Below are 22149 nucleotides of genomic sequence, written 5' to 3'. Positions count from 1 at the left end.
ATGTTGTCCCCAACGTTCTCCACAAATTTCCTGGATTGCCTGTGCACTGCTGTGTTGCCTTCCTAGCAGATGTCAGGGTGATTGAAGTCCCACATGAGAATCAGGGAGTGTGATGAGGAAACTTCTGCTAGCTGTTTGAAGAAAGCCTCATCCACCACATCCTCTTCGTTTGGTAGTCTATAGCAGACTCCCACCATGACATCACACTTGTTGCTCTCTCCTCTGACTCAGGCCTGTCAAAAGTCTCTGGGTTAATCTCCAGTTTCATACTGGAACTCTGAGCAACGATACAGCTCTTTTACATAAAGTGCAACTCCTCCTCCCCTTCTCCCCCACCTGTCCTTCCTGAACAGTTTGTACCCATCCTTGACAGTGCTCCAGTCATGAGAGCTATCCCAACAAGGCTCTGTTATTCCAGTCATGTCATAGTTCCTTGACTGTGTGAGGACTTCCAGTTCTTCCTGCTTGGTTCCCAGGCTCTGTGCATTCATGTACAGGCACCTGAGGTAACTAGTTGATTGCCTTGATTTCTCAAGAAGTGTGAGAGCACCTCCCCTATTGCCTCCTCCCGGGCCTTTTCCCTTGACTGAAAGGATCAACAAAAACACAACCTAAGCCTCAGACCCCCTCACCCCTGCAGCCTGGTAGTCACTTTTGATATGCTCAGAGTCTACCCTAGCAGAATCATTGGTACCCACATGGAGGAACAGTATGAGGCATACTGTTAGAGGGCGGGATGAGTCTTGGTAGTCCCTCCATGACATCTCAGATGCAGGCTCTAGGCAAGCAGCAGACTTCCTGATACACCAAGTCAAGTTGGCAGATGGCTCCCTCCATTCCCTGCAGAAGGGAGTCTCCGATCACCACCACCCGTCGCTGCTTCTTGGTGGCAGTCGTCTCAATCCTGCCCACCTTGGTGAGGCTTGGTCTGTCTTCCTCCACCAATAGAACGTGCTCCTCCCTCTTTGCTGCTAGGGCTGCATAGCTGTTCTTCAGATGAATGATAGCAGGTGGAGGTGAAGAGCCTCTGCTTGCTGTCAGAAGTCACCAGTGTCCAGCTTCCACCGTCTTGGGCATCCATGTCCTCTCTCTTCTCGAGCGCTGCCTCTGACATTTCTTCCTCCAGAGTCCTGGAGGTCTCTTCCAGCATCGAATCAATAAACTCATGACAGAGGTTGCTTCAGAGCCTTGCCACCTCCTCCTGTAGTTCTCTTTCCTGTTCCCTGAGAGACATCACCAGGAGACACCGCTCACACCGCAGGCACTCCCCAACCTGGCCATCACTGAAAGGAACCTGCAAACCACAATTCCCACAGTGCCAAACCTGGACCTGGGTGGAAGCCTTGACAGTGAGTGGTTCTGCCTGGACAGAAACCTCACAGGTGCAAGCAGAGGCAATGGCAATGGCTCTGGCATTGCAGTGGCCTCCAGCCATTTCCCTGTGCCTCTTAATCTGCTTTCTCTCTTACTGCTCTTCTTCCAAGCATACCTTATCTTGCAAACTCACCTGAAAGCTGGCCTGTTAATTGCTCACTGGCCCCAAAGTGTTCCTTTTTTCCCCTACTTCCTTGCACCAAGCAGAAAGGCACACCCCTCAAAAGGTGGGGCTTGCAAACTGGCCTAGGAACTAGGCCTTCATGCCAGCCCTTTAGGACCCTGAATACCTGAACACTGTGGACAAAGGCAGGGCAGGAAACTAGGAGGGAAAAGTGGAGATATCTAATGACTACACAGTTACACCTATGGCTCCTGTGCCCTGTCTGAAAGAGCAGGGATGCCAACGTCCCCACTTCCATCTGCACATTATGAGTTTCCAATCCCAGGTGCTCCCAATGGTGTGTCCTTTTGCAGGGAAGCTAAGGGTAAGTCCCACAACTTAACACATACATCTGGCCCCATCTCTAGGGCCTGACTCTCCTTCTCTTTTCTCTTGAGCGCAGCCATCCAGTACTATGCTCTGGAGAAGCTCCTGTACCTGGCCCTGGGGCATAAAGGGACTGAAAAGGCCCCAGTGAATGCCCCTAGTCCAAGGCTGAGTCCTCACTCCCACATCCAGCCTCTGGCCATGTGGAAGTGGGCACACCTGAACTTGGCTGCAGCATTTGGCTTCCAGCTGTTCTGAGTTGTGAAGCAGCCCCTGATTTAGCAAAACCAACTCCCTATCTCTGCTAAGAGCAGCTGTGAAGCATTTGCCCCCCCTGGGTGCCTCTCCCCTCTCCCCCCTGGTGTGACTCATCCTGAAGAGCTGCTGTTTCTGGCCATGCCAGCAGCATTTTTCCATGAGCTCCTTGTCCCTGTGGGGTGAGAGAATGTAAGGAATGCAGGCTGCACATCCCTGCCTGCTATCCCTGCACCCCCCGCCCCAGCTCTGCTTTGGCAAAGGGGCCGGGGCTCTCAATGCAGCCCAAGAATAGAACATCCTTGGCCTGGGAAAAAAAGCAGGCTGGGCTGTCGCTAACCTGCTGGCTTAGGGGTAGCTGCTCCAAGGCTGAGGGAAGGAATTATGCAGTACCAATGCCTGGGACTGGCAGCTGCATCACACTGGTGCAGGGCTCAGGGGCTTTGGCACAGGGTGCAGGGCTTTGGGGTGGAGGATAAATCTTCATCCCCTCCTGCACCACCAGAAAGGTGCAGAGGCCAAAGCAGTTGGGCTTTGCCTGGGAGGGGTCATCACACCTTACTAGGGTGGAATGGGGCAAACACTTCCCCCTTCACATGAAGCCAGGGCCAGAGGTGCCTGAGATACTGTCCTGCAGCCTGCGCCACCTCCCCAGGACGTGTCCTTGGCATCGTCCTGCTGCCAACCAACCCTGTGGAAACAGGCTGGCACGGTGGCATCCTGGCAGCTCTTTCAAGGTTTCCTTGCACATGGAGCCCTTCCAAAGCCAGAGCAGTATCCTTGGACTCTGGGTGTCACTCAGTGCTCCCTGATCTTGAGAGGCAACATTGGGTACATTGTGGCACTCAGTCTTTCTGACCTTTTCATTCTTGAACTCTACCTGCAAATACCAGTTTCTCCCCCAGAGGGATAAGACCTCAGCAGATACAGGGAAAGGGAGAATGGCACCCTCTGCTGCCCAGAAGAGGTGAGACAGACCCAGAAGTCCATCATGGGCATGTCTCAGCCTTGCCCCAGACACTGCATTTTCATTGATCTCCGGGCTGTGCTATAAGCAAACTCTGCCTTCACACTGCAGGAGCTACAGCCTTCCTTTTCAAAGCCCTCTCGCAAGCTGAGCACTCTGCAGAGTCTCAAGGACAGTCAGCTCAGGTGGCAGTTGCTAACAGAGCTGGATTCACAGCTGGCCTGTGCAGATCAAGGCTGCCTCCTCCCTTCTGTCTGGGCACCTGGGCTGGTGCCCCTAACAGCTGTGGATTTCATGAGGGAACCTTGCTGGTGGCTACAGTAGTGTAACTGGGGCAGGGTGATCAGCGCAATCTCTCCCCTGTCCGCTCCTGACCCATGATTTGCCATCTCATTCCCCCAGGCTGAGGTGATGCAGAGACAGGCACCCTGAGCTCTGCTGGTCTGGTAACAGACATGAATAGGAAAGTTCCTCTGTGCTTGGGTAGAGAGAGGGGCTCTACACTCCATTGGTCAGAGATGGTTTTAACACTATTTCTCCTTCATCTCCCTTCCCCCAGAGCCTGGCTTCCCTTCAGCTGGAACTTACATGAAAAATGTGGCTATGAGCAGCCTGTGTGATCCAGACCACACTTGTATCCTGCCTGCCTGCTGCAGAGCTGTCACAAGGAGTTGCAATGCCTGTGCTTTTGCATGGTCTGCACTATCACATGACTTGGTGAACAACTCTTGTGTGTCACAGCCTGTCATGGGGCTGCACTTCAGGCACTTCCTCTGTCCTGGAAGAATGCACTGCGATGCTGCTTTGTGATACACCCTAAGGGCACCACTTTGCTGCAACCATCATTTGTGCATTAAAACGGCCATATGGTGGCAGTCAGGCTACTCGGCTCTTCCTGGAGCTGTTAATCAACAGATTCCTGAAAATAATTGTTTGCTTAATCCTCAGGGTTTCCAGGCATTTCAGAGTCCCAGCCATCAGGATTAAGAGCTGACTAACCAGGCCTTGAGGAGTGTGGCATGTCCAGTGCAGAGGGTGGTGTGGGCCTCTTCATGGGGTAATGCAGGATAATGCCTGAGATTGCGTGAGCTACCTAAGATGCCAATAATGCCACATCTTCTGAGAAGGGGAAACTGTAAAGGCTTCAGTAATGGGAAGCAAACAATTCTGGTACTAAAGGTCTGACCGTTCCCTTTAAACTGGTGACCATCTGATGGGGAAATGGAGACTGCCCTGTGCTGTGCTCTGAGGCAGCGGAGGGTGATTCTTCGCACTGTGAAAACAGTTGGTCTCCTATGACTGGCAGCCCCATGCATGCAAACAGTGTTCCCTGTGCTTGGCAGAGAGGAAAGGAAAAGGATTCTTGGCTCAACCACAGCCTGACCATTTCCCTGTCTGAGCAGTGCTTAGAGATCCCCAGAGGGAAGATGCATTGGAAGGGTGTGAGGTTGTTATTCCATTTCCTGGTCCCAGCCTCCCTCTGCTCTCGATCCCCTAACACTGGGGGCTGTTGGAGATCTTGGCTCTTTAAGGCTGCAATAATCCCTGGCCTGGGATTAGTTTTGAACCTAATCACTGCAGAACAAATACCAGTCTTATTTACAGAAACAGAAGAAAGGCAGGGAGAAAAGCCCCAGCTTGGCTGATCCAAAGATAATCAGTGGTTGGAGGAAGCAAAGATCAGGGGGCCTGGAACTGATTGCTGACTCCAAAGCCCATCCCAAGCTTATATAAACATATGGCATGTGGGTTGCTGTAAACCTGAAGCAGAGCACAGGGTAACAATCCACTGACCTGGCCACCAAACCCTGCCAGCCCCACCTCATACCGCCACCCTGCCCTGGAATTTCTTGGTGGCTTCATTAGACCAGCAGGGTCCTAAGGCTGGAAGAGCCCACGAGGTTCAGTGGACACCCCCCAGCACAGATGTGGGATGTGCCCATGCCCATCAGACATTCACCATTGGCATGTGGCCCAGAACACTGGCAGAGCAGCACTCTTCAGGACATGCTGCTTTGCCACAACCAGCACTTCAGCTTCACTAACATTTTCACCTGGGAGTGTCAGAATAAGCCAAGACAACCTTCTCATTCCCTTAACAGCCAAGCCTCCTGTTTCACTGCAGTGAAGACCTCACCCTTTGACCTCTTCCCTTGGGTTCGATCCCCTTCTGCTTTCCAGCACTGGCCATGCGCTGTCCATTATGTTTTGTCCATCTAGGATGTCAAATGGTCCATATTAGGGTTGTTTAATATGGCTGGAGAGGAACTGACAGTTCACTGGCACAGTGGCACTGAACTGAAGATTTTTGGACTTCCCATTTCCTGGGAAACACTGTCTTTTCATTCTGATTCAGAATCCAAGGAAATTCCTGCAGGAGAGAAAGTCTGTTCAGTCGGCTCAGGCCCAGCTGCAGCTGAATATGGTGGAGCAGGGAGCACTGCACTTTTGCCTTGCAGTGTCTCAGAGATGGTGATGGACATGCCTTCTCCTTGAGAGCCCAGCTACCTTTCACACCTCCTGGATTGGCCTGGGCCCTTAGAGGGAAGGAGCAACAGGCCCCACATGCTCTTGCCCTGCCCTTAATGGGATTGTTGATATTAGTTCCTGCTTGAGGGTGGGTGAAACACACTCCGCACCTGCTTTGCACTCATGTAAATGGCATCACGAGGGTGCAGTGAACAGGATTGCAAAGACTCCTTCACACCTGTGCAGAGGGCATGCAGAGTACTGGCCAATTGTAATCCTTGGCATAGGGATGTGGGGGCCACTCCCAAGTGCAGTGTACATCTGGCAGGGGGCAGCCCCCCCATCTCTCCCATGTTTTGTGAAGCACCATGTCACTTCACAATGACTTACCATGGATTACTCCAGGCTAAGTTTTCCTGCTTCAAGCCATCTAGGTCTTTTTCAAATTAGGGGGTGGAGGGCGCATGGTGTTAACTTATGGAATTTTTTAGGTACTGGTGATGGAGGGGTCTGACAGGGGAAGGGCCACTCTATACATACCCTACTTCTTGCACATTTCCTTTAAAGCAGCCACTACTTGCAGCCACTGGGGATGGGCTGCTGGGCTGGCTGGGCTCAGTATAACTCTTTTGCCCTTAAGGACAGACAGTGGAACAGAGTTCCTGCCACAAGTGGGGTTGTGCCCACTACTCCAGCATTTCAGCGTGAAGAATGAAAGGAGAGCGTATTCATGGAAGGAGCTGTTTGCAAGACCACACCCTTTCACACCGGCTGGCAGGCAAGGTAACCTGAGCCAGCACAACCAACCCATGCTGAAGACCCAGAAGGAAATTCTGGGATGGAAGTGAGAAAGAACAAAACCCCAGTTCAGCACAGCACATGAGCATATACTTTTGCCAGGGACATGTATGGGTGCAAATGACAAGGGCTTGAGCGTAAGAGGTCCCAGTCCAGGGAATCAGGAACAGGCAAGGTCAGGGAAGCAAGGGTCTAGACTAGAACTGCGAGTCAGGGGATTAGCAGCAAGTGAGTCATGAGGCCGAAGTCTGTAAGGGACTGGGACATAGGCAGTCCCCCTGGGTAAAACCATAGGCAAAGAAGCGGGTGTCAGGAACGGGGGCAGGGATCCAGGCCTGCATCACTAGCCAGGGGATCTGGAGAAGGCTGTTACAACTATATGGGATCAGGATGGATGTGATCACCTAGCTAAGCCACAAGTCAGGAGCTTGAAGGACATGGAACACGAACCACAGCGGGGTCAAGAAGCTGGCTAGGCATCCTGGGAGCACTGGAGTGCAGTCTGGGTCCAGGAACAGGCAGGCAGGCACCCAGATGAAGTCAGGAAACAGGACCCAGGGCACAAGAAACAAGGAACCAACCAAGGAAATCAGAAACAGGAAGTCAGCAGCCCCAGGCTAGACAAAAAAGTACCTGTTTTGTTGAGCAACCTGCTAGGCACTGAAAGGGTGGCTGCTCAAAGTAGGCTGGGTGACACACCCAGCAGGCAGCTGAGGCCAAGTGGGGGTAAATCAGGGTTCTGGCAAGCAGGCCAAGTCAGGTAACTAAGGCCAGCTTGTGGCACTTTGGCTAGCCTGCTGCCCTGGCCCTGACGGCTTTACTTGAGGCATGCGAGTAATCAATCTATTGACTTTAGAGTTAAAGGTAGACACAGACTTCATTGCATTGTTGAAGTGGGGAAGTCTACTCTGTGGGTGGGGGCCATGAATAGAAGGGATGAGAGGGAAGGCTTGAGATGGGAGGTCGCAGATGACAGTTGTCGCTACAGCACACAGGTGTAGCGAGCTGGACACTTGGCTTTATTGCATTATGTGCAGCTTTTTGTAATCACCTCTGTGGCCACTAGGCACCCCAGCTTGCTCCCATGCTTCCCTCCAGCAATAACAACCACAGGGCCCTGGGAGAAAACATGACACTTTTTATTTTCTTCCATACAAGCAAACAGTCAGCAGTGGGTGTGCTGGGACGAGAAAAACTGTCAGGAAGCAAACGGCTCCCTTTGCACTGAACACACCCCACTGCCTCTGGGTCCCCACCATCAGAGCTGCAGAGGTGGTGCCTGGGATCCTGCCTGAGCCCCCTCCCCGGCCCAAACACCTTTAAGATTATTAGGGAATTCACTGATGCAACATTGATTAGGACTGGCCAATCAACTGGAGGTTGAGCTGAAGCCCCACGACCCTGCTTGTCATCTCAAGTAAATTTTCTTCCTGGACTCCAGACATTTATGAATAAATAATTACGTTTCACTTGGCTCTTGCATAGTCAAAGAGTTTTGACCTGATTGGAAGAAAGAGTCCTATGCACCTGTTGGCACTCTTGCCTCAGCTGCCCATGAGGCAAGTGAACATGCTCCCCCTGAACCAGGCCCATGTGTGGGCACACACACACACACACACACACACACACACACACACACACACTTTCTATAATGCAGAACTCTCTCTCTCTTTCTCTCAAGCACACACACATACACGCACACACTCATATATGTAAGGCTCATGTAAGTGCATAGGCCATACACACATACACACACAGTAGGCTCACACAGGTACCCATATGAACTTTGCATGCACGCACCAGGCCCTTGTGTGCGCGCGCACACACACACAGGCTGCAGGCTAATGTGTACACACTGCACACACATATCCTTTGCACACATACATACATTAGGCCTGTACTCACGCATGTGTACAGACACACATGCACCTGGCACACACAGCAGTGAAATGGGAAGGTGAATCACTATTATTTCAGTTCCATTTCTGAGCCGGATTTGTAGGCCCTCCGCCTTGCAGAGTAGCATTTGACTCCAAGGACAATGGTGGACAGAAGCAGGACCAGTCCCAGGACAAGCAGGACCCACTGGCCAGCAGTGGCTTGATTGCGATCCAGAGACATCCCCAGAAAATTGACTGTAGACTCTGTTCGAGCTAAGGGAGGAGCAAGAAGGAAATGGGCTTTTGAAGTCATTTGACTGGCGGGTATATCCATGTGTGGTGGTCAGAGCTGGCTAGGGCAAATGGTGTTGGCAGTCACACACAGGGCTTGCTTGACTGGGGGATGGAGCAGATACATGCCCCAGGACAGGATAGACAGCTCGGTCCCTCACATAGCTTGGGCACCTGAGCAATGAATGTTTTAAAACAAGCCTCTGGAGGATTGGGAAATATGTAGCTAAGGGATTTGCCAGAAACATGTCTTCCTGTACAGGAGAAGCCTTTGCAACATATTATCCCCTCCAGAGCCAAGTGAGGTAGCCTGCAGTGCTAGGAGCTGGTAATGTGAGCATGCTCCTGGCCACCCATGTCCACAGGTGCAGGCACTTCTGCTCTGGCCTGTTGCTGGCCTGATGGGGAGGCATGGATTCCCCTTCCCACCCTCTCCAAACCCTGGGGAAGGATTGAGACAGAAGTGGGGGTGGGGTTAGTGGACGGAGAGAAGAGTCAGCTGTACTGGCCCAGGATGCCCCTTGCAGAAACCCTACCACTATACCCTGCCCTTGTCTAAGGAGGTGATGCCACTTCCAGGGGCTCCAGGGCTTCATTCCCACCTGCCTTTGAACTGGATGACTCTTGGGGCATCAGCTCTGGCTATGGGTGGGTGTTGTAAAGACAGCTTAGGAGAAAGCAGTGCACACAAAGAGTGGCAGCACCAGCTTCTCCCTCACTCCCTGCTCCCCAAGGAGGGAGACAGAACAGTGGTAGCCCATTCAGTTTGAGGCAGTGGACCTGCCCACAGGACTGAGCCCCCCAGACCTGACCCCCGCTTCCCATGTGTCCAGTAGGAGAGAGGTGCTCAGCACTCTCGCTGGGGTGGGAGTACCTGCATATGGCGTCCAGTCGTAATCAGACCAGCCCAGAATGTCCCCATTCTTCTTGTTCACATCCACCAGCCAGGTCATCAGCGGCTCAAAATACATCATCAGGGCATCTGCAGACATGTTGGGCTGCCCGGTGATAAGCTGCATGGCCTCTGGCCAGGGTTTGCTAAAGCCCAGCTTCAGGGCATTCCTGTGGAAGCAGAAGCAGGTCCATCAGGCCCTGCAGCAGCAGGCTATGCCCAGAGGTACTCGCACTTGCCAGTGACCCTTGGAGTCTGCTCTAGCCCCTGCTGTTCAGTGCTGGGATGCGCCAAAGGCCTCCTCCAGAGGGTACTGTGATGACACACAGGAAAAGCCTACTGCAGGGGGATGAAGGCTGGGCACAGGCAGGTGGATGTGGGGTTTGGTCTGGGGCACCAGCTGATTCCCTGGAAGGTGCAGTGTAGGTGCTGATTCCTTGGTAGGCAGACTGGTTAACAGGCTTCAGGTGGTGTGAACATGGAGCTATAACTCAGGGAAAGCCCCCTTAGTCCTTCTCATCCCTCAGCCCCCACAGGAAGATCTAGATCCCAGCAAAAAGGGAATTTGGGGTACCTCCTTAAACAGAAGCCTGAGTGCTTACAGAAGCCAACGTGCCATCTAGTGGCAGCTTTCAGTGTTGCAACCCACCTGCCCCATGTGTGCAGACAGGGCTGCCTCCTCTGTGACAGCAGCTGGCACTAACTCACGGTGGGCAGGCAGCTCCTGCCCTTCCCCTGAGGCGCTTGTGAGACCCTCTCTGCTCCACCTCAACTCCACCATGTGGCAGGGAAGGAGGAACAGGTGAAGGACAGAACCTAAGCAGTGGTGCCCAAAGCCACTCAGACCCCAGTGGCCACATTAAGGCTCCCCATGTCAGTAGCTGGGGTAGGGGTGGGCAGGAGCTCAAGGCAGATCATTGCCTGCCAGGAGCAGCACTTGGCTCTCATAGCACACAATCAACATTTACTATTGCACCTGCTGAGGGCTAGGCTGCAGAAAGCCTAGCTCCTCCAAGGTGCGCAGGCTCCCAGTTCCTGCTGAAAACCATTGGAGTCATGTGCTTGAACAGGTCTGAAAATCCTGACCACAGTCACTTTCCCAGGCAGTCACTGGGGGATCTGGGAATAGAACCTAATTATCTGGCTCCTCAGTTGCTTGCCATCATACAAGTGCAAAGATCTCAGGGGTTAGCAAAGTGTTGTGAAAGCTGGAGTATGGAGCTGAAATGGTTGGAGACCCCTTGGGAAGTGGCCTCTCATTGGAAGTGGCCCACATTTCTCCCTGCTGGCATACTCACCCCAGGAGGGTCCCTGCCTCCTTGGATTTGTAGATGTCACACTTGTACAAGGGGCCAGTGTGTCCAGCTGCTTTGCAGAGGGCTTGGTGGAACTGGAACTGAATCACAAAGCTGACAAAGTACCTGCAAATGCATCAGAGGGAAGTGAGTGAGACTGGGCTGCAAAGACAGGTCATCTCTGGTGTTTCCAGGTCAGGTGGAGCGACAGCCTGTTCACAGATGTGCAGTTTGCTCTGAGTTGCCAGGGGAGCAGACATCCACATCCACATCAGTCTTCAGCTGGGCCAGAGAATGTGGCTACATGGATGTGCACAGACACATGCAGAGCTGCGGTCCAGCAGAAGCCACAGGGGGAGCTGAATGCCCAACAACGTAAGGAATGAAGCTAGGCCTGGCCCAAAGTGTCACATTGTGACCTGCAGCCTTACAGGGCTCACATCATCAATAACTGAGCACTGGCAATGCTGTTAATGCAGTCCTGAACACACAACACTGCAGCACCAGACTTTCCATGAGTCACTCATCCAAGAAGTATCTGCAAGCAGAGAGGAGGCCCCCTACAGCCAGAGCTGCATAGGGTAAGTTCTGAGTGCTGCATGTCCATTTCTGAGCCTGATCTTCATGGGCTACAAGTTTTCCCACCCCCTTGGTGTGGAGGAGACATTCTAGCAGCTCACTCTTTCTGCTCTGCAAATTCCCCAGGTGTCAGCACCAAGTTTGATTGTCCTGTTGGCCCTGCTCAGGACCATGACTTAAGTGATGCAAGGGATCCAATATTTATTACTGGACACACCTAAGGGGCCATGGCCCATCACCTCCCCAGGGTGCTCTCTGAAAACAGCCTGTGCCAGCATATGACTTGCTATAATTGCTCTGTAACATCCCCTTCCCCACAGAAGTTTGTAGGTTGCCCGTGATCCTGCAGCTCAGGGGGATTGTTATCCATTAGGGTGACATTTAAGCACAAACATTTCTGGTGCCCACAGCTTTTATGGCTTGACTGTGGAGAAACTGCAGCCCAGAAGCCTGGTACATCCCCATTAGGTGAGGACCAATGAGTCCATGTCCAGTCCACAAACTGGAGGTGCACAAACACTTCATAGGCCTGTCCCACACTGTCAGCCCCTTTCCCTGGTCACTGTTCCCCACCCCTCTCAGGTCCTGGGCTACCTACAGATTGACTTAACACACTCTCACTTGGCTCAGTGTGGAGGACGGGGTGCTGACTTGCACGATACCTTACCTGACATATGGCACATTGGCAGGGATGTGGAACTTGGCACCAGGATCAAAGTCAGCTTCTGACCTGGGCACAGGTGGGCACAAGCCCTGGTATTTCAACCTGCAGGGGACAAAGAGAAGAGTGAGGCATAGGAACCTCTGTCCAGAAAGAAAAAGGAAGCAAGTGGCTTAGTGTAACTGGGATAGGGAGCATTTGGGGCAGGAGGGCTGAAGGGGGCAGCAGTTAGAACAGACCGGGGCCAGTGAGGGGTGGGATGAAGTGGCCTGGCAGCAGGTAGAGATTTAGTCAGTCTCCTGGAGGCTGGTGAAGTAGAGTACAGACCTGTGGGCTTGCAGCAAGAAATGGCAAGGAGTGTCATGCACTATCATATCCCACTGGAAGGAGGGACCATTCACATATATGGGGAGGTGTTATCCAGGCCAGGGTATGGCCATGGCTGAGAGTGAAGACCCTGCTCTCAGACAAGAATAGCTATGTGCTGTCCAGGAGTTCACTTTTCTGCAACCCCTCCAGCTGATGAAGCCCAAGGAGGACCTGAGGTTCCACCACTGTTGGTTATATTCATCTTCCTTTATCCTCCCGTCAAACACCTTCCACCTCCACTGGTCCATAAGGTAGCCAAAAGGCACAAAGGCAATCTTGTCCAAGGCAATGCTCATCAGGTAATTGATGTCGCTCTCTGTGGAGTGGGACAGAGGATGGGAAGTTGTTAAAGCCGTACTCATCCCAGTCAATGCCCTGGTAGCAATGCCACTGCATGGACCTGTGGAGAATTTAGGAGGGGTCCTGCAAGACATTGCTATCAGTGACCCAGCACTGCTGCAACACAGTGTAACACACTGTGTCCCTGACACCCTCCCTCCCCCCAGCTTTGTTCTCAAAACCAGGGCAGTTCATACACTCCTTCAGTCTCTGAAGAACATCAAAGGGTCAGAGCAAGGAGGCAGCTAATAGTACATGTCTGCCTGTACCTCCTGGTAGTAATCTTCCTGCCTGAACATCACCCTCTCCCTGTTCCCCTAGGCCTCCATCCTGGAGGGGAGATGACCAGATTCCTCCATGTTACTGAGCTGCTCCATTGTCTGGCAAGGGTATGTGGAGGATGTGAGGCAGCCCATTCCAAGTAGACAGTTTGTCTCCCATGACTTCCAGCACTTCCCTGACTTCCATGCCTGCCTTAGCTTGCTGAGTCCATGGGAGACCTATGGAGTAGTAATGGGCTTGACTGAACTCACCCATATTATCCTCAACCTGAGGAAGAAGGTTGATGCTGTGCAGGTGCTTAGGGGTGGAGACTGACAGGGCCATGACATCCCCAATGGCCTCATGGAAGCCAGGGTTGGCTCCATCACGGAAAGATATGGGCTGGTCCTTGTACTGCAGGAAGTACTGGACGTGGCCCATCTCATGGTGCACAGTGATCAGGTCATCCATGTTCACCACCGTACACTGCTTAATCCTAGAACACAGAGGTCAACAGCTAGCATGAGACAAGGGCAAGGACAGACAGAGACAGATAGAAGATATGGGGGTGGAGAAGGGGTGCTATACCTAGACTCTTTCTCACTCACGTGTACTCACACAATGAGTCATTCACCACATCAGTATCCCTATTCCAGGGGCTGAAGCAGAGTTCTTCTATGGTCCTGCAGACATGCTGGGCTGACAGCCCTATGCTGCAGTGCAGTTTCTCTCTGGCTCTTCTGGTGCTCTGCTCAGATCCTTTTGCAGGCAGTGATGAACTGCACCTGCCTGCTGTCCTGGACCAAGGCTATGATACTGCTCTTTACCCTGCTCCATCTCTGGGCAGAGAGGGCAAACCCGGCCCTGGTGCTGGATTTGGCAAACAGGCAAAGCCTCAGGTATGTGCCAGACAGCAGTAGGCAAAGAGCCTCCAGGTCAAGGAGCTGCTGGAAGTCTGCTGGGCACACCCAGGAGTTCCACTGATGCTTGAGGGGACCTAGCTAGTCACAAACTAGTATGACGGCCATCTGGGTACTAGCAACAATGCCAAATTGAGTGCAGTATTGTGGGCACTGGTGCCAGCACTACAAAGCCTCCAGGGAATGGGATTTGCAACAGCAGCAGGCCTTTTGGCCAAGGCTCTAGCTAGATTCCTCTGCTTTGCTCAATTCCAACTCTCCTGAAGGGCACAGTACCTCCCAGCCCTTTCCCTGGCTCCCCAGAGGCACCTGAAGTCCTTGCGGTTGTAGAAGTCCCAGGCTGAGGCATGGCACACCACTTCCCGCCCATCCGATGGCTTCTCAATCATGGACTTGTCCCAGAATTCCTGGGGCATAGGGATCAAGTCCAGAGAGGTGAAGAAATTGTCTGACTCCTGAAACATCCTCTTGGGGGTCCAGTTCTGCAGAGACAGTGAAGACTGTGCATGAGAGTGGGAGAAAACACAAGGGCTTTGGCAATTGCATGAATGGCAGGAAGCCAGAGCTGGTATCACAGCTCCACTTTTTGACTCTTGAGCTTAGGCTGCGATCCTGATCCCCTTGGGGCAAAGTTCTTATTGTATGGGAGCAGGATTTGGTCCTCAGAACAGTGAGTGAAGGGGAGAGCAGAAGTGAGTAAGCAAAGGGAATACGTTTTGGAAATGGCTTGCTGCAGAGCTGGGACTGAGCTCTGACAGTGACCAGAGGTGATGGGGAAGAGGATGTTGGTGCACAGCCTTATCCTGGGGGGGGGGGGGGGGGGGAAGTGTAAGGGAAGAGTATATTCTGGCTGTGGGAGGTGAGCAGAAAATGCAGGATTGCTATTGTGGGCTCAGGGACTTCCCTGAGACTGCCATCTGTGAAGATGCCTAGGAAGCTGCAAGTGACACAAACTACAAGGGGCTTCCAGCTTGTGCCTAACACTGACCATTAAAGTCTGTTCTACCTCTAGGCTGGACCTAGAAGGATCCACATAGCCTGATTATTAGGATGAATTAGTAGAAGAACTCAACTTCTCTGCAAGATCCTGTCTCTATAGCTTAAAAGGGTGTCCCATTGATTTCCAGTTCGTATTTGGGTCAGTGTGAGAAGCATGGGGTCTAGTGAGCAGACAGCACACTGAGTCCTGGGATGGTTTAGAGAAGAAGGGTGGTGCGCATCTTATAGAAAGGAAAAAGCATTAAATGGTGCAAGCTCACTAACCTGGCTTTTCATGGCTGGGGTGGCATCCACTTTGGTGGCACTAGGGAAAGGTGTCAGCAGATCAAAAATGGCAGACCATGACTGGGCCCACATGTTTCCTAGAAAACCCAGGAGGGGCAGAGAATCAGGGAAAAGAGGAGAAAAAGAGAGAAGGACAAAAGCAAATGGTTATTCCAAATCTTTTAATAAGCCAGAACATCACCTTCCTTGGCTATTTGTGAAGAAGCCTAAGGGCTTCTGTCAAGGCTTTGCCCTCCACCAAGACAGCACGATTTCTGCCCCTCCCTAGTGACCCTCCTACCTCCCAGTCTGAGTCCCTCCACATGCCCCAAACATGGCCCTGTTCCCAACATAACACATGACTGCAAAGCTCCCCTGTTGTACAACACATTTCAATGAAGATTTGGCATAAACCAATGTAACTGCACTAGCACCAGTGAGAGGATGGAGGGTCTAACCGGTCAGAGCACTGGGATTAAGGCTCTTGCCAAGGGGACCTGGATTAAGTTTCCTGCTCTGCCACAGACTGTGTGAGACCCTGGACAGGTCACTCAATCTTATTGTTCCTCTGTTCTCCATCTCTGCAAGGGGGGAGCATGGCAAGACTCTCTCTCACTAGGGTGCTGGGAGGTTCAGGCCATTGTTTTTTGAGCGCTCGGCCCCTAGAGCAAAGGACCTGGGATCAGCAGTAATAGAGCTGGGCTGGCTTCCACCAGGTTTTGGTTTGGCTTCAAGAATCCAGAGAGGGTAAGAGGTGGGGGAAGAACATCCTATCACTTAAAGCAGGCGGCCACAAATCAGGACCCCAAGGTCCATCTTTGGGACCTGCCACTGACTCCCTTTGTGGTTGTGGGTACATGGCTTAGGCTACAATGTTCACACAAAGTCAGGATACTGGGACTGCATTTCCTGAAGTGCTCAGCACCTGGCACTCTCCCATTGACCTTGGCGCTTTGTACAAGCTGGGCCCAACTGTGGCACTGAGCTCTGGGGAATGCTCTGTCCCATAACCAGTGGTCTGGGGTTCAGGGAACGGATGCCTTTAAGACATCTGTGCCCTCTAAGGAATGCCATTTCCCAACAGAGAGAAACCCCATCCATGCCCAGCAGGGCCTTACCTAGCAGGTGGGCTGGGATGGGGCCCTTCAAGTTGATGTACTCCTTCCCATATTTGTTGTAGAGGGCTCGGCGCACATAGGCATGAAGGTTGAGGTACAGGGGCTGCAGTTGCAGGTAGAGCTTCTCTAGGTCCTCTTCAAAGGTGGGTGTTTCATAGAGGGATCTCCAGAAGGCACCATTGTCAGCATGACCTGTCCAAAGGCAGGATGAGAAAAGAAGCCATTGGAACTGCCTGATCGGGGTGGGGGAGAGACACATCTCTGCTACCTCATTTGCAGGATGACAGGTTCCTGATCATGCCCTGCCCTCGGACCATTGTGGCTGGTCCCAAACTCTTCCTAATTTGTCTGCTTTTCCCACTGTAACCAGGCAAAGCCCTAATGTTCACATCCCACATTGCCACCCTGATTTGCCTTTGTCAAAGCTCATAGTCTCAGCCCACAAGGCACACCAGCAGCATTATTATCAGCCACGGAAAATAGCCAGCACTGAATCAGTGATTCTCAGCTTTTTCAGACCATAGACACCCCTCCATAGCTCTTTTGAATTTGACAACACCCAGTTGGGAACCAGGGGCACACAACAACAGTTGGGTTCCAGGGGCATAACTAGCTATTTCTGCACCCTGGGCACAGATGTGAGGCAGGGACAGAGTTGTGCTGAGTAGGGGAAGGAGGGTTGGAAGGTCCAGGTAGAGTCTTACCCTGCCACAGCCTGGGCTCATCCATGGGCTACAGGCTCACAGTGGGAACCTGATGTGAAGTCCCCATGTCAGCCTCACTCACCTTCTCCTCCATTAATCCTTTCACAGGTGCCATATAGATAGGCTCTCATCTGCATATAGATTGTGGTTGTAAAAGTCTTCATTTGGTTGTGCTGTGAAAGGGTTAACAAAGTAGCTGTTGCCTTACAGTAATATGGGGGGTAGAGGGGAGAGAAGTACAGGAGGGGCCAGGCAGCAAGGGGATCCCTGACTCTGGCCAGGCAGATTCATCTGGGTGTCTGGGTGAGCCCATGCCAAGCACAGACCCCTGCTGTCAGCTCAGGCACTGTCTACCTCCATTCCAGCATCCTTACCATGTTTGGTGCCTAGGACTCATGCTCCAGTCACCAACACCTCTCTTACCAGAAGTGGGCATGTGGGGTGGACCAGGAAAGGCTGCAAGAGAGGGGCTCCTGCTGCACCTGCTTCCCAGTTCACCCAGCATACCCCTCCTGGAAACAAAGTCATGCTGGGTAGCTCAAATTGGCCACAGCAGCACCCTTGAAAATCTTTCACATAACCCTGCTTCAGAATAGGGTGGCCATCATAGAGGACAGTCCAGTTGTCCTCTGTCCTCTATTGATATGAAACCGGATGCCTTTATGTCCTCAGTTTTTCTCTTCAAGAGAAAAATAGAGGACATAAAGGCATCGGGTGGGGTCCCTCCTCCACTGGGTGGAGGTGCCTTCACGTCACTTGGATACTAGAGGTGCAGAAAGAGCAGCAGCTGCCAAGGATCTTTCACAAGATAACACAACAAACCCTGAAGTCCTGACTCAGCCCCTGAACCTGGGTGGTGCTGAGCCCCTCCAGGAAGCACTGAGGACCCAGTGAAGTCAATGGGGCTTGCATGGCACTCAGTACCCTGCTTTCAATAAGCTCCTGTGATCCATTCGCAATTCATCTCTATTAGAGCAGGATCAAACTTCTAGATATTGTTTGAGGCCCAAATCCTGAGCAGCACTGAGTACCCATAGATCTGTTAGACTTAAGAGAGTTTTGTCTGAGTAAGGGACTCAGGAGTGAGTGCAGGGAGCTGGTGGCCTGTGGCTGTGGGAGAGTAGGGAAGCAGAATGGCTGAGAGCCGCTAGGCTTCTGAGGGCCATCTTCCACTGGAGAAACAGGCACCACAACGGGAAGCTGACCATTGAGTCTGGCTGCCTTGTTGCTTAGCTCCACATATCTCTTGTATTTGGTTCTGATTTGATTCCCAGAGGCATCCCGCCAGCCCTTCCAGGCAAAAAGGAGCTCATCATAATCCTTTGAGGTGGCGAGGATGTTGGTAAGGTCTACAAAGGGAGAAAAAAAAAATGAAACTCACAGTCTCCCTGCTGTGTACCTTCCCACTGTTGGACAGACCCTGGAGAGGCCTGAAGATCTCCCTTCCCTGTCTACCCTAGCTTAGCACAAGAGCACAGCTCCCAAGGCTCATCCCCTTCCCAGGCTCCTCTCTGCGAATCCTTCCACCGTAACCCTCTCCACATGCCCATAACGCACTTGGTGAGATGACTGTTCCTCAACAAAGTTCTCCCTCTGCTTTTCTTCACCAAGTCTCCTACTCCTAAAATCCTCCTGGGAGAACCATCACTGGTCATAGTTTCCTCTAGTTTCTATGGTCATCTGTGTTTCACATGCTCAGGAGTAGAACCTCATCCAGCAGGGGACATGCCAGTTCTTACATGGCAACAAAGTAGGCAGTGGCAAATGGTGCCAGGCCTGACTCAGTCCTAGGCTCCTGATGGGTTTTAGGCTTTGGAGCTAAACATAAGAGTTTAACGTCAGAATTACATGGGCCTCTGAGAACATCCATGAACTTTCCTCCCTGTTTGCTGCCCTATAGGTGGAGGTTCCTTCTTTTCTAGGTCATCTCCAAAGAACTCCGAGGAAAGTCCTCCAGAGACTTTTCTACAACTTACCAGGATCCAGTGGATAGCACTTGTCGTTTTCCTTGCAGACCTTGGCTATGCTGTATGTGGTCTCCATGTCCGAGAGAAGTTTGTTGTACTGAGAAAGAAATTGGATCACGTTAGACAAGGATTCCTGCTTGTATGGTAGAAGATGGGAATACGTCACTGCCCACTAACTGGCACCAGCTACCCTGCTCTAGTGCCTGCCATGCAAGAACTCCAAACACTCTACGGACATGAATGAGTTCAGTCTCACCACTGCCCAGAACGCAGACCTGTGTGTGTCTTGAAGTGAATGTGGATGTGGCTGAGGCACAGAGGAAAGAAGCTTATCCAGACTCAATAAATGAGTCACAGACAGAGTTATGGGCCTCATTTCCTACCCTTCAGAGTGCCAGTAACCCTCACATACCTCAGAGCAAGTGCACCTACAGCACTGACCCAGCCATATGGGGGATAAGAAGAAATCTTCATGAGGTGTCAACAGAATAGATCCAATGAAATACAGCTGGCAGTGCCACCTCCATACAGAAAGGGTGGTAGATGCACTCCCCACCCTCCCCCATTCACTACAGTGCTCTCACTGTTTTATTAACCATTTATTGACTGTGTCAGAACAGAAGAGCCTGGATCTCTTTACAATGAGATTTTCACATTCACATGCTTGGGAGCCGGGAGAAATGCTTCTATTCTGAGCATTGACTTGCTCACTGTTACTTTTTAAATTTTCTTTCAGCGAGTGAAAATAATTTGCATTTTAATAAGAGCAGGTGCTTTTTGCCTGAGCCTGCCAGAGCCCGCAAGCCCCAATCCTTCCAAGGCTCCAGGCTGATGGGTAGAAATGATTTTGGCTGCATTATATTTGTACTGCCATATCATTCATAGAAAGAGATCGAGACAGAGGGAAGGACACTTTGTGCAATCACTATCTGGATGGTGAAAAACACATGATCTCAGATCACACAAAATACAAGCTGGGGTTCATTATTTTGATCTCAACTGGAACCCTGTGATCTCAACAGCAACCTGGGATCAGCCTGCCTCTACATCCTTCTTCAATTCCTTCTTCAACTCTCTCATCAATGCAGGGCCCAGGCACAGCCCTCAGGCCAAATGCAACATGGAGAACTTTGCAAAGCAGCTTAGAGGACCCCTCACTCTTCATAGGAGGGTGCTATGGGAGAATCCAGGCCCCCAGCATGCCATGCACCTGGGCACACTAAATGTTGGGATTTATAGTCTTTGGAAGAGTGCTTCCTTAGAGGCAGAAATGGTGTTCACCTCTGTTTGGAAAGCAGTTAGTGCACTCTATCCGGGGGCTCCCCATGAACCAGGTTGGCAGCTACAATCTGCCCCATGTTACACAAGTCAGGAGTAGATGATAGGCTCCTGAAAGGGTGTTTGGGTGGACATGTTTGGCTACACTTTCAGAGCACTCTCTTGCCAATCCTTCTCACCTCCTCCAGCTCATCCTTGGGCAATGCAGCCCTCTCAATGTCGCTCAGCTTCTTAAGGATGCGCTTCATGCTCTGGTCCTGAAAGTCGGAGTAGTCAAACTGCCGGGCCTTCATGCCATACTGCAGGGTGTGATTGGACATCAACAGGTTCTTTTCCAGCTGCAAGACCAAGAGGGGATAGCAGAGGAAGTGCCCCATGGGGCTCCATCAGACACAAGTCACTGTTAAGTATGCTGCAGCATGCAAAGGGCAACTAAGGCATTTCTTCCCCATGACTGCCCAGGGACCAAGTCTAATCTGTAAACAAGGAGCAGCTACAAATGCCTCTTGGCTATGGGCAAGGATACTAGAGGAGGGTACCTCCTGACACACGGATGAAGCTCCCTGGCTGGAGCAGAGGCTGCTCTAGTTTTCTGTGTTGTCTGCCTGCCTTTGCCTTCACTGTCAGACTATTGCTTATAGCTTGTTTTCATACCATGATCTGCTTATTGTGATCAGTGATGTTGGTGTTGTATGTCCAGGATGCTTCGGTGTAGGCATTCCATACCACTTCAGCTGTTCGGTTGTACTCTGCCAAGAATTCTTTAGCTTGTGCTTCATCCGCTATTTTATCTAGGAAGAGATGGGGATGAAAACACAATGGTGAGGCAGGAAAGAAAACTTTCCCCTCTAGAGAGCAACCCCTCTTTGGAAACTCCATGGCTGAGCCCTTCCCAGTACTGAAGGCACAGCCTGGGGATGTGATGGAGACCTGGGAAGTATCTGCATTCCTGTCCTGGTGGTCCCTGAGAGAGAAGTGATAGGAGAAGCCAGCAGGCAGGTGGGAGCTGGTGGAGCATCTGTCCTTATTTATTTGGACAGGGCAAGGTGTCAACAGGACAAGTACTGGATTCTAGACCCTCCCAATCAGCCAATCAAGAGACAGCACAGGGAAGATGATCTGTTACATCAGGAGGACAGGGATTACTGGAACAGAATAGACCATAGGTCACTTCAGCTGTGTTTGACCCATGGCACATGATTAATAGTGAGGTGAAGTACCTTGTGAAACATGATTGCACAGTGATCTCTAGACCTGAGCTGGTGACCAGTCTATGCTGCATTCTTTCTCCCTATCCCAGCACACCATGCACCAGCAGATATTGCATGTGCACATGGATTAACAATGTCACACTCCATCTGTTTTTGCACCCCTTCCAGCCACCCCAGACCCTGCTCTGGGGCAAAGAGACAGTGGGGGAGCTTTACCAATGCCCTCAGGGTAGCCCTCAGGAACAGGCGGGCGCCACTCAAAGTCTGGCCAGCCCAGGGTTTCCTGGGTTTTGTTGTTCTGTTGCTCCAGCCATTCTGTCACAGGTTTGAAGTACTCCAACAGTGCCCCAGCATCCATCTTTCTGGTGCCAGTCATAGTGAACAGGATTTCTTGCCATGGCTTGGAAGAACCAACTTTCAGCATCTCACTGCAGAGAACCAGAATAAGAAATGCCACTGTGAGACACAGAGAGGGGTAGGGCCAAAAACCACAGACCTTGGAGCTTTGCAGAGCAAAGGACAAGCACTCAATTCTCATGGCCACTGTCCATACTAGGCATCACAATGGATGGCACAATATAAGAGTTCAAGGACTCCCTCCACTCCAGCATTGGCTAATGGTTAAATTGAACACTGCTTCAATTATAAGACAGTGATGTTTCTGGATACCAATGGTCCTATGCTGCTAGGAAGATGACACCCTCCACTCTGCATTTCCTTTCTGCATTCAGCTCTCACTTTGTAACTGCTTTGGGACAGGCCCCATCT

The 22149-nt window shown here is 51.6% G+C and overlaps 1 protein-coding gene across 1 annotated transcript in view; it reads right to left on the bottom strand.

The window, feature by feature from the left end:
• Nucleotides 1–7469: 7469 nt before the first annotated feature.
• Nucleotides 7470–22149, bottom strand: part of ACE (angiotensin I converting enzyme) — a 55979-nt gene continuing 41299 nt past the window's right edge. Inside the window, exons 12-25 of the mRNA XM_006271571.4 lie at nt 21598–21809; nt 20825–20961; nt 20350–20508; nt 18902–18989; nt 18131–18274; nt 16222–16413; nt 15104–15201; nt 14150–14322; nt 13193–13416; nt 12492–12636; nt 11958–12056; nt 10715–10837; nt 9399–9586; nt 7470–8506 (exon numbers count right to left, since the gene is read on the bottom strand). Coding sequence (XP_006271633.3) covers nt 8322–8506; nt 9399–9586; nt 10715–10837; nt 11958–12056; nt 12492–12636; nt 13193–13416; nt 14150–14322; nt 15104–15201; nt 16222–16413; nt 18131–18274; nt 18902–18989; nt 20350–20508; nt 20825–20961; nt 21598–21809 — 2167 coding nt within the window. The 3' untranslated portion in view covers nt 7470–8321. The remainder of the gene's footprint in view (nt 8507–9398; nt 9587–10714; nt 10838–11957; nt 12057–12491; nt 12637–13192; nt 13417–14149; nt 14323–15103; nt 15202–16221; nt 16414–18130; nt 18275–18901; nt 18990–20349; nt 20509–20824; nt 20962–21597; nt 21810–22149) is intronic.

This window comes from Alligator mississippiensis, chromosome 4 (genome assembly GCF_030867095.1).
Source record: "Alligator mississippiensis isolate rAllMis1 chromosome 4, rAllMis1, whole genome shotgun sequence".
NCBI classification, from domain to species: domain Eukaryota; kingdom Metazoa; phylum Chordata; order Crocodylia; family Alligatoridae; genus Alligator; species Alligator mississippiensis.
This window is presented reverse-complemented; position numbering and strand designations above follow the sequence as displayed.